Source organism: Gymnogyps californianus, chromosome 4 (genome assembly GCF_018139145.2).
Source record: "Gymnogyps californianus isolate 813 chromosome 4, ASM1813914v2, whole genome shotgun sequence".
NCBI lineage: Eukaryota > Metazoa > Chordata > Aves > Accipitriformes > Cathartidae > Gymnogyps > Gymnogyps californianus.
This window is the reverse complement of record NC_059474.1, coordinates 46,777,654-46,790,277: the sequence shown is the minus strand read 5'-3', so window position 1 is coordinate 46,790,277 and position 12,624 is coordinate 46,777,654. Positions and strand designations below refer to the sequence as shown.

The following is a 12,624-nucleotide window of genomic DNA, read 5'->3' as shown; positions in this document are numbered from 1 at the left end:
ACCCAGAACAAATGTCCCCACCCTCCCCACAGTGGAGCTAAAAATAATGGGTTTTTATGTGTCAACAAGTCTTAACAAGATCAATACAGTTTCCATATTCTTTTCCCACTGACTAGCTGAAGCAGAGGAAGTGAAGACTTGGGGTGGCTTGATGGCCTGTAAACTGCCCTTCTGATGAAGGCTGATTCCCAAGCTTGGTCATGCCTGGCTGCTGTGGAGTCATGTTTTATCAGTGGCCACTAACACATTTGGCTGAAGTTAAGATAACTAATTTAGCATTTGATGGCTCTAACAGACCTTTAAGTTCAAAAGTTGCCTTTTAATCCCAGCCACCTGTTTGGAGAATGGGTAAGAAGGTATTTGTCTTTAGAAACTCCTTTCATAAACTAAACCAATTTTACATTAGAAATGGTACCTGGTACATGTGAATTCAGTCTATTTTCAAATCTCTATTTTTATAGCAATTTTTTTGGTTACTGAAGATGGTACAGACCTGTTTTTAATAATGAATCATCTTTTAAGTGGAAAAGTTACCTTCAAACTGCAGATTTCTGCTGCCAGAAATGTTCCTAAACTGCACTTTAAATGTTTCAAGTGATATGAAAGCAAAAGAAATAGAATATTTCTTGTCTCATCATTGTCTCGGAGAGCTGTGGTTTTGAGGTCAGCCAAGCTGTTGCCTGGAACAGGCACTTTACGAAAAGGTAGGTAGGCCGGCTGGTGGGTGGCAAACCGGGGACGGCAAAGCTACTCTGCTACAATCAGTTGTCTTCCTACCCCGTGTACCTGGCTTTGCTTCCCACCCATCTCTAAGACTACTTGTTCTTGCTTCCCACCCCTCCACTTTTTACATTTGTCCTGTGCCAAACAAAAGAAAAAAGAAATTATAATGACAATGTGGTGTGATGGTGCTTATCAGAGGATCTCTGCTGAGCTGAGTCCCCTTGAATCTGTGTTATGAATGTTGAGTTTCCAGGCTTGCAGCTTGTCTGGGAGCTGATGGTGCTGCTCCTTGGGAAGGAGAGGGCTGTGTTGGGCTGGATGGTGACTGGATAGGTGTGTCCTGCTCTTGGCAGGAAACCAGGAGTCCCACAGGAGTACAGAAGGGCAAATGGGATCTGAAACTGTGCAAAATGTGGTTGATGAACAGGATAGGAACTTCTTCAACCCTTCTGTGAGATCGTTGAAGAGAGCAGTGTCACCTGATTCTGTAGGCTTTTTGTTTGAAAAATCAGAGTTAAGTATTAAAAATGTCAGGTTTGGCTAAAGGAAATGCTAATTGATTCATACGCAAAACTGATAGACCAAGCTTTGCATCCTAGACTCTACTTAGAAACTGAATATATTAAGAGTTAGCACTTTTATTCCACGTTCAGGAATGAACTTTTATTAGTCTCTGATAGCTTACAGTTTTTTTATATACTTCAAAATAGACTGATAGAAAGGAAATAGTTGTTTCAGGTAAATTTACAAAAGTAAATTACATAATCTATATTCATCCTTAAAATATGGCCCATGGGATTTCATTCACAAAAGTACCAATTTGGGCAACTTGACATATGTAATTTCACTTACTTAAATATTTAATTTATATCTGTGTAGCTGCCAATTCAGCATCAAGTCAATAAATTGTTTTCTGTAACTTTGGCTTTAGTTTTTTTAAGCCACGGATCTCTATGTAGCGTGCCATACACTAGTAAGAATGGCTTGCAGAAAAATGCTGTGGTTGCTTACAGCGAAGTTAAAAAGAATAATTTATCTTAAATTGTAGTGTAATAGTTTGGATTCTGGCAGGCTTCCCATGTGGCGGCCCCCCACCCCTGAAGGTCCTGATGTAAGAAAAAGAATGTAAAAAATTTGTAGTACATGACAAATACTTCATTTTAATCTCTTCAACAAATTAGTCTTGGTATGGCTCACTGATAAGTCCACGCATACCTGAGCATGCTCCTGCACAGCAACTGTGAGTGTTCAGAAGCTGGAGGTGAAGATGAATTCTTCATCTTCACGTGTGCATGGCAGGGATTTTGGTATCAGTAATACTGGATTTTTTTGTCACAGTGTAAGTCGTGTTTTGTGGTTTTGCTGGCAGCTTAATATTTGCAAGATGTGATCTCACCCTTAGGGTAAGGTCTTGCCTTTGGAGATAGGTTTGGCTGTGGTAACTGACGTAGTTTCCCCTCCTGCCTGCCCTGCCTTGCCTTCAGAGGTTGCTGTCTCTGAAGGCAGTAACTTGTATCGTCTCCTGAGCTGCTGTTGGTGAGAGCCTGGCATGTTAGTGTGAACCAGATGTGAACAAACCTACTCGGGAGCAGACACATCTCTTCTGTGGACACGGAAATTTCTGTTTAAGCCAGATGGGATTGATGTTGCTGTAGTCTAGTCTGTTTCTTTTGGCCATGCTGGCACTGCTTTGGCCTCAGTGAGCCAGTACAGGCAGCCAGGCAGGCAGGTGCTAAATCAATGCTAGAGGAAAAAAAGAAAATATAAATGCTTGATTATAGCTACCTGAGTGGCTGAGAGTCAAATGATTTCAGGTGCTGGATGTGAGAAGAAAAGGGAAAAAGACGGGATCCTGCAGCTACAAGGAAAGAGAGGCAGGACTTCAGCAGCCTGGGTTTGGATTGTGGCTTCATTGCTCACTAGGACGAAAAACTTGGCATTGCTGCTCTTGTTAGTATATCACGATTTGGGGAAAAAAGAATTAAAATACTTGAAGAGAAAAGGGAGGTTCCACTTCGAGCTAAAATAACTAAATTAGCCATATAAAAGTGACAAATACCTCCCTGCCAGCGGTTTCACAGTCTGTTTAAACCCACTGAAGACTTTGAGGTCCCACCTTCTCCCTGCCGCACGAGCTGTTGCCTCCGTGACCCGACGCTGGACCTCGTGGGTCTCGCTCGTGCCGCCAACCGAGAAGCTTGAAGTTCGGTCCCCGCGAGCAGGTGCTCGTCCTGGGGCCAGGGAGGTGGCAGGAGCGCAGCGGGGAGGGACCAGGTGGCACCTCCCGGTTTCACAACAGCGAAACCTGGGCTTGGGGTGGGGTCTGGAGCTGCCAGGTGTGATGGGGAGCTGGTGCGCCCACCCACTGCCCCCCCCCTCCGAGCCTGGTGCTGCTGGTGGTTAGCTGAATGTGAACTAAAGGTGGCTTATTTTAACAAAGATGGGCCTTTCAAAACCTGTTGTACGCTCAGCAGGCAGATCTTTTGGAGCCTAAGGTGAATATTAGGTGCTTTGAAAAGGTCCTTTTTTTTTTCCATCCTCCAAGACAGTGAATTAAGGAATTAACTTGTATTTTATTTTTACCCTTTGATTTAAAATAAACCAAACTATTATAAGACGAAAGCTTCTCTCCGCTTGTTTGCCATTTCACAGAAATGAGTGAATTTCTCACTAAGAAAGCAATGAATTTCTCAGCTCAGTGTTTTGCTTTTTAACTGTGGCAAGGATGAATAGTTGAGTTGGGCCTGTAGTTTCACACCTTAATGCAAACCAGGACTGAAACCAGTGTAAGTCTGTAATTTTTAGAGAGGCTTAACTTTTTCAGTCCAAAGTAGCAAATTTTCACGTGTCTGTCACTTTATTAAAGTAAAAATCTCTTCATTAAGCTAGTATGAATTTGGGCCAACATTCTGGTTTGGGTTTGTCTGGTTTGTGTAACTGGCATTGCCAAATATGTTTGAAGCACAAATGAAATGGATAGAAATGTCTGGGCATAAACATATGCAGATTTTTATTAGAATGGAAAGTAGAGGTAAGGTTGCAGACCGATGTGTTTCTACAGATCTAATTGAAGTTGAGCTGTGTCAAAACTTGAGTCTCTCTGTTTTGTTTCGAAGTACAGTCAGAACTTTAAAGTGAGCCAGCTGACACGGCGGAAACAAACAAATCAAGAAATAACACTGAATTAAACAAATTTCGGGCTGCTCCACACGCAGCAACCCAAGCAGTACAAATTTAAGCATAGATTAGATTTCAGTCTTTTAGCCTTCATTTTAAATAAAAACATGCTTTAAAAACTGTGCTAATTTGTGCTTTGCATTTAATTTTTGGTTTCGAAGTTTCCATTGAGGTGTTTTTTCAAGCTGTTGCCACAATCTTTGTGTAGAACTTGATTCTTGCAGCAAGATCAGCTGAGCCTTTGCATTGCTTTTGCTATTTTTTTCGATTCTGCTGGCTGGATAAAACTAGAAAGCAGAAAGTCGGTGGTTCCTCCGTGGTTTTGTATAAATAGTCCTTCCTGTAGCAGAATATTTAACCAGTTGTAGCGGTGATGATTAGCTTTACTCCTCTTGACTTTTATAAACTGTTATAAAGTTATGTTTTAAAAAAAAATAAAGGGAGGAACGGTGTAAAGAATGACTTTCTCTGAAGTTTTGATGGCTCAGTCTGCCACCTTGTGGTAATTTGAGTTACATGTGTTGTAAAAACAACCACCAAAAAAGCATCAGACTGCTGCTGTCACCTGCATACTTTTATATATTCCGTGGATTAGTTAGAGGCAGCTTTCAGGGACACTGCGAGCTAGCAGAAATGTTTGTGCAAGTCACAGTGGGGTTGAATGTAGCTGCTGCTTTAAGGTTTTGCTCAAGTAGCCGGCATAAATCACTTAGGCAGGCTATGTCCTTCTTGAAAGACGAAGTTGTTTTCCTGAGAATTGTAAAATTTTAGCTTTTCGGCAAGTGTCTAGAATATCAAAATTAAAAACTTTCATAGCTTACATGCCTAAGTTCGTGTGTGTGCATTATTTTTGTGAAATGGCTTTTATTAAACCATTGTTTCAAGCATTCGGAATCTGTTTAGGATTTTACAACACTTGGCACAAATATTTCTGAAGGACTCTTGCATTCCATTAATTCACTTTTAATTAAGAAGTTGAAACAGCTATTTATGTTTGATAATGAGTATGTTTGCTAAGTAAGCAAAGCATAGGTTTTCCTGAGATAAATGGAAAACTGAGGTGACCTAATGACAACAACTTGATATTCTGATTTTTTTTTTCCAAATTGCTTTCCTACTCTTTCATGCTGCAGACTGACTGGAAGTGTTCAGTGCCTACTGACAATATGCGAAAATATATTCAGCTCTTTTGACTCTACTGGAGTTTTTCTGCACTGGTACAGTGCACATTCTCACCTATGGAGAATTTAATTGAAAGAAATGATGCTGGTTGTTACTTAAATTTCAATGCCAGACTTTGGTGCTAGAGGGAGCTGTTTCCTGCTAGACACCCTCTGGAAAGGTACAGCTTAAGAACGGGCTGCAGCACACTTTTTGGAAACAGTTGTCTGATTTAATGCCAGTGCACATCATCTGCAGTGTTATAATGACTATTTGCTTTGATAGGACCCCACTGCCTGGAGCACTGGTCTGTTTTCTTGCTGCTTTTTTTGCAAATCAGAAAACCCCACCTTAGTTCTCTTTGAGATGTCTTAAACTTTATCTTCCCTGTGTTGCTGCAGCCACCAACCATGATGGAAGCACAAGTAAAGATTTATTTAGGGTTGTTTTTTTTCCTAACCCCTCCCCTTTTTTAGAGCTCTTTTGATTTTTTTTTTTTTTAACATCTTTTTAGATCTCTTTTTTGCCTTTTTTAGGCAAGGACCTCCACTGTCTGCAGTTCCTGGTGTGGGGACCTATGGGATGTTGTATTTGCAAATATTTGACAAGTATGCTTATATTTTGAAGAGGGATTATTTATTTTTTAAAAAATGTTCACTAAACTTATCTTGTCTGTTGCTTATGAAACTGGTCAGAATTAATCCCTGCAGTGATTTAATGCATTCCCCCTGCTTTGAGTCACTTTAGCTGCATTTCTCTAGGAACATAACCTGTGTTCTTTATCACTTTGTACATCTGCAGGGTTGGTCACTAGGTTTGTGTCACCCAGCAGTTTTGGAAACCAAATGTCCATGGATCCCTTTTACCACGCACTTCCACTTTTAGGTCTGTGGATCCCTGTTAAGCCAGCATTCTTACTGGTTCTTTATTCATCTGTGAATCCTTTACTGCAGATAAAATCTGTGCAAGCTGGTGGCAGAAGGTTACTCTCTTTCTGTTCTGTCTCTGCTTGTTGTTAGACAGGCTTGCTGGAAATGAATTACGGTAGCACCTTCTGGCCAGGCTCTTTTCCATGTAATCCACTGCTACGGGCATCTGATCCTCAGTGGTCCACTCCTAGCTTCCCACGGCAGCCGGTGGTTTGTGCCGCAGAGTCTGGCACGTCCAGATGAGCGGCAGCGGTGCTACAGGGACTGTCGGGCTTGCGTCTTACCCCGCTGCCGGCACAGGGCTCCCGGGAGCCTCTGCTCACCCCAGCCTGTCTGGCAAGTGAGCAGGTCACCGACTGCAGCAGACATGTCCTTTCACAAGTATTTATTAGTATTAAAAAATAAATAAATAAATAAATAAAAAGGCAAGTGACTATTGTATCTTCTCTTCAAAGCCTTCTGTGTGCAAGGTCCCTCCACGCCAAATCATGCACAATTACTTTTGTCCTTGATGTGTCCCCTCCTCCTCACAGGAGGACCAAAGCCTCTAGACGGCAAGGGAACAGAAGGACCAGAATAGAAGTGAAATCGCAGCATTTTGGCTTGTGCATTTCTTCCGCTTTTCCAAACTGAATATTTGCTGTTTTCAGTGTGAGAAAAAGACGTTCTTTTCAATACTGACAGACAGACATCTATTTAGTCTTAACCATTGAGTGTAACTCCTGGTATCTTTTCTGATCTGTACCATGGTTTAAGCAAATACAGTAACACTTCTACACTTAATGTATTTAACTAGCTTTTATTTTTGTTTTTCTTACTTAAATTCAAGTTCTCTGTGCGACTTCAGTCCTAACGTCTTTGCCCAAATACCACATCTAGCATTCTTTCATTGTGTCTGAAAACTGAAGTATTTCTGTACTTCACCGTCAATTTTGAATACACAAATATTTCCCAGTGACCAAATCTTTCATAAATTTATAGCTTTGATATATTCCACTACTTGAAAACATCTTCTTACAGTAAGTTATGAGTGGTATTGGTGTTAGTTTGTTCTCAACTTTGTCAGCCTCAGCTAGTGATTGTGAGCCACTACTCTGATTTTCAGTGAATTATGGATAATACGTTGTCTCTTAACTAGCATGTTTAAAAAAATGGATGATGAAACAGCATCAAATCCATGAACGAAAGTTAAATCACCATAGAAGTTGTGGGCTGCACTGAAGTTTTTCTTAAGTGCTGTAGTGATTTTAAGTATAACATTAGCAAAGCCTCTAGACTGACTTTAGTGTTTCCATAGTTGCATCTTAGGAAGTTTTAGTCTTAGATGTTGTTTTCATATCTTTATTAATATTGTTTTGTGAGCTGGATATTGGAGGTCCACAAAGATTGAATGTAACACTTCGCCATGTAACTAGGATTGTATTTATGATTTTTTTTATCTCATGCCAACTTTTTTCTCGTATAAGCTTGTGGTTTACCTTCCATTTGAAGAGAATACAATTTTATAAATATTTATGTACAATGGTGTGTTTTGTTAGACTGTTTTTTACTTTTTTCTTTTCCCCTGAACATGAAAAGACCAATTTCCATGAGCTTGCTTTACGAAATAAATGAAGGTTTTTGGGTACGTTGGCATTGGGAAGCAGGACAGTGGTAGCTGCAAAGTAGCTCACTGGAATTCTGGACCAGGCTTGTTTCATGGACGTGAGTAATGACAGCAAAAGCAGAAAGGTTTCTGTGTTTGTATTTTCCAATGTGGGTGCACCATCATTCTTCCTCATGTCAGATTCCAACGTATAATCAAAGGTATTCCTGCAACTTGCCTTTCACCTCTTGTAAATGTGTTATTTCAAATATTCCTGCTGCCCCTATTAGGAGAGCTCTGGATGCTTTGCAAAAACAGTATTTTAACAGCTTGTACCAAATTGAGAATCCTAATAATGTTTTCCTTATGTTTGTAGGATTTGGAGATTGTGTATTCCTATTTACATGGAATGGAAGCTTTGTCTAATCTGAGAGAGCATCAGCTAAGGTATGATACTTTACCCTTAAAAGCATATACATGTTAATTCACTAACAAAGCAAAAGACCAGTAGGTTTAGTAACTATACACTACTCTTGTGTACCCTCCCTTGAACTGAAGAGCTGGCTATCACTGCATCCATTTCTTCCCTTCTTTATTGTCCTAACACTTTCTCCTTCTATGTGTGCATATGTGTATCCCTATTTGTTCCTTCTGATTTCTATTATGGATGTGTTTGTTTTCTTTTCAAACTTTCGGACTAGAAGTAAATGCTTTACATACAGAGTACAAGTTCCAGTCCTGAATGAAAGTCCATGTGTAGTCCAAATCATTTATGTAATATAATCATGAGAGCAGAGTCTGTTATTCAGCTTCTGTTTCAGTTTGTGCTTGCTTTTGTGTGGAAGTTTTAGACAAATTAGGTACTACACATGCAAATGATACTTAGTAAAAAATTACTAATAAATGTCATCCACATATTTTTTTATTAAAATGCTTCATGAAGCAAATAAATTCAAGTAAAAACTTCCAGATGTACTCCTATTTTTTGTAAAGACTTGTGGCCGTTTGATTTTTAAGTAATTATTTCAGTTGTCCTCACATAAATACCTTAAAGCAGAGGTTTCTAAGGGTATTTGGATGTCTGTGTGAGGCTGGCAGATACAGAAGGAGGCCAGCACATCTCCTGTATGCTCTACGGGGAGAGAGGGGTGAATTACTGTTATTTTGCTTCCTGGGGTTTGCCAACATTTGCCACATCTGAAGATGCTGAAGCAACTTAGACTTGATTAATGCTGGTTTAGGATCTAATTTCTGGCCTCTTGCTTTCTCATTCTGTCAGAGTCCACATTCCCAAGCCAATATTCTGTAATTTGGAGAAAATAAAAGGCGGGGTTTTCTTTCTCCCGAAGTGCTCAAGACACATTTTGCAATGTGAATGTTGACTTCAAAGGAGTCTCTGTAATTACTTCTGCTTTGGAAGGAGGCCACGATCACATTAAGTTAAAGTATTTTGTGTTGTGCTATTATATGCAAGACTTTTAGCACATCAAGTTTTGCATAGCTGGAGTTGAACTGATGTTAACTTGTTTACAAAGATCAAAGTGTGCACATACGGTTGCGTGGTATGTTGATGTGTGCTTCTTGGCTTCCTGTGCAGAATGAGGTTCTTGCTGAGGAATGTGTGGAACTCGCTCTCCCAGCACAGTGAATTCCTAGAAGAGAGCTTCTGTTTACAGTACCATACATGGAAAAGGCTGGGCTCCTGGCAGATGTGGGACAGAAAGCTTTTATAGTATCCTTTAGGATACAACATTTCTTGTGGCAGTGGGATGCCACAAAAACCTCTGAGATGCATTAAAAACTAGTGTATTAAATATAGCCTCTAGTAGTGAATACCTTACATTATGGCTTGCTGATAATCTCATCTTGAATTTATTACATTTGTTTAGGAAGCAGACAAAGATCATGTTTGAGCCAGAATTAGGCACCAGTATTGACCAGAACTGAATCAATATTTCAAATATTTGAGGAAACAATCTAGTTTGTACTGCTTGGTCACTGTAATTTCTAACTGTTCCAGTTTAACACAAGAATTGAAACACTTGGCTACCTTCGGTAAGAGGCATTTTCTCCCCTATTACTGTCCTAATAACGGGACCAAAATGCTGTAAAACTCAGGCGGTGCCAGTGGTGAACTTGCGTGGCTTTATCAAGAATGTACTTCCTTCGCTCCCAATTCAGAGGGGAACAAAACTTGCTTGTTAAAGTGATTCTGTTTCCTATAACTCCTACTCTTAGATGGCCCATTGCCCAGCATCATTTCAGACCAGTAGGGCACAGACTATCCTTGAGCAGTATTTTAATTTTTAAATCTGACTGCTAGCAATGACTTTTCTTCTGATATCTTCTGACCAGTAACCTCATGTCTGCTCTCCCCTTCCGTCTCAAAACAGAGGATCAGAGAGAGGAGATGAGGACACGGGAGGAAGAAGCAGACAGTAGCTTTTTGGTGTCTGTAAAGGATTTTGGCAAGACTCGATTTTATGGTGGGGAGCAGTGTCTGAAAAAGAGAAGGTTCTGTGGTTCAAAAAGTTTTTTTTCTGTGCCAGGAAGCAAGAAGATTTTTCATTAGCTGAAATTGATATACAATACATAATACTTAATTATATACAATACAGACATTGCCTATAAGAAAAGTTCTCAAAGATGGTCTGAAGAGTAGATCTAAAATACTGGGATGGGGGAAAGACTGTGGTAGTAAAACTTGATTTTTTTTTTTTCTTTTTTTTTCTTTTGAGCAAGCAGAATTAAGATCTCAATTTTCTGTTAACAATTTATGAATAATCAGGATACCACTATAAGCCTGCCACTTCTGGACAGAAAAAGCATTATTTCTTAGTGGGCTTAATTAATAAGTAAAATCCTGAAAGAGATGAGTGCTAAGGTAACTTTTGTAGCAGCCTGTTGGCTATTGAAATGAATGATCTAGGAAATGATGGGAAATGGCAATAAGACGACTTTAAATGTCACGTCAAACCCAGCCCAACTCTTACAAGCCTTAGATCAACTTTTTTGAGACTTTGCCTGAGCACTTTTGTCCACTTAGGATATCACTGCGGGCAGCCGGTCATTGGTGCACTGAGGTTCTGATGATTCATCCTGCGAGGAATGAGAATTTCTTTCCCAAATTTAAATCTGCTTCCTCGTTTGAATGTTCACATGAGTCTCTTAGGCAAATCTCTGTCTGACTGTCTGTCGAATAGCCTCGGTGTCTGCAGTCTGCTTCAGAGCCATAGAAAGTCTAAGGGAGGCGATGGGGTTTGTTGCCTTCCCAGCCCCCCAGTAATTTACAGGGTCCATTTCCTTAAGACGATAGACAGAAATGGCACGTTGATTTTTTTTTTTTTTTACACCAAGTTAACACTGCATTTCCTAATACGTGGTAAGTTCTATTATGGTTGCTCTCTATTATGCCACATTTGTCAGGCAGACAGTGAATGCGAAAGTGCTTTAATCCTCCTCTCTAGACAGAGGATTTTCCTGCAGGAAATTCTCTACACTTTGAGTCCTCTGGGATTTCAGCATCAAAATCTCATGGTAATTTTTAAGTTGCTGAATTTTAGCAAAATGAGAAGCATCGATTTACCATGCAACATAATTTCTTGTTTTATCTGTTGGGCCTGACTTGAAAAAGGGAGCAGTTTTTATATCGTGGTATCTCTGATTAGTGTTACATATCATAAATTTCCATCCATTTCTAAAATTCTGAATTGTTTCCTTATAAAGCAACTTACTTTTATCAGATCACTTTATAAAATGAGATCAGTATAACTTTACTCGTTTTATAGAAAATTTTTTTATGGGAGCAATTACATCTAGTGTCCTAAATTAAATCTGATCTTGGATGAACTAATAACTTTAATGCTTAGATTTAACAATGTGTTCTCTTAAATTAAAAATCAGCTTAGCTTTAAATTGATGGTTAGTTTCTGCAAGTGCTGGAGGCAAACGTGGAAATGCTGACTAACTTTAGAAAGTGAAGTCTTTGTGACACTGATAGGAATCGTAATTAAAAAATACTTCTTTCCGTCTCTTTCAGACTGATGTGTGAAACCGTTAGATATGAAAGGCATGAAGCAAATGAAGTTCTGTACTAGTAAGTATTTCTGCTTCCTTTCATATGATGTTCGAAGAATAAATTCATTTTAAAGTGTGTTAAGGACAGTGTTTAATGCCAACTCCCTCGCCCAGCTCACAGTCTGTAAACATAAACGAGCCACTTTTTTTTTCATCGTCAAACAGTGGAGAAGTTTGCTGGTGCCAGGGAGGGAGCCAACAGTGACTCTTGCTTAGTGATATGTGTTGTATTAATTTTTGTAACCAGTAAGATTATATAGAATTAGGGGATGTGGGATGTATTCTCATTAGAATAAGTTGTCATTTAGTCTCACTTCGATTTTGTCAAAGTAGTAGCAACCACCTTTTTGTGCCAGAGGTGCCAAATGGACATATCAACATGGCTTGTAATTAGCACGGATGTGATCGAACGTCAGCTCAGATTTACAGTAGAGATCTGAGGATTGCAATTGCTTCATTTATGCAAACAACTTATTGAAACAAAAGGTTTATCAGATTTTGACTTACTGCCCCTAAACCAGACTCTAAATGCAGATTTTTCTGGGTTGTCTGGTATTATTTGAACATTTAAGCATACAAAGAATGCACCTGTATGCCTTCTTTTATACATGTGTAATTTTTCCTATATTGACCATCAGGAGGAAGATGTGATTGAACAAACTTTAATGCTAAGCCTTGACCATTCAGCAAAGTTAAATTAATGTCTAATGAAACCCAGTAATCAGTTATGTATGGGAAATGGACAAGCTCCAAATCTATAGGTGGACAGATAATTTTAATTAGACCAATATAATCTTTATTAATTTTACAGCCTAATTTGCTAGTGACCATTCTGCTGGTGATTTGTCCTTGTCTAGGCAGTTGGTTTGTGTCCATTATGTGTACTAGAGTTTTGTTTAGACCCAATATCGTGGCTCATTCTAACTGTTGGTTTAAATTTGAATTATATGCTGAATGAATCAAGGCTGCTAG

The 12,624-nt window shown here is 39.4% G+C and overlaps 1 protein-coding gene across 2 annotated transcripts in view; it reads left to right on the top strand.

Annotated features, from left to right (window-relative positions):
- Window positions 1–12,624, top strand: part of RAPGEF2 (Rap guanine nucleotide exchange factor 2) — a 193,267-nt gene that overhangs the window by 51,422 nt on the left and 129,221 nt on the right. For both annotated transcript variants that reach the window (XM_050895285.1, XM_050895284.1), the window contains exons 2-3: window positions 7,952–8,022; window positions 11,615–11,671. In XM_050895285.1, the coding sequence (XP_050751242.1) occupies window positions 7,952–8,022; window positions 11,615–11,671 (128 nt within the window). The remainder of the gene's footprint in view (window positions 1–7,951; window positions 8,023–11,614; window positions 11,672–12,624) is intronic.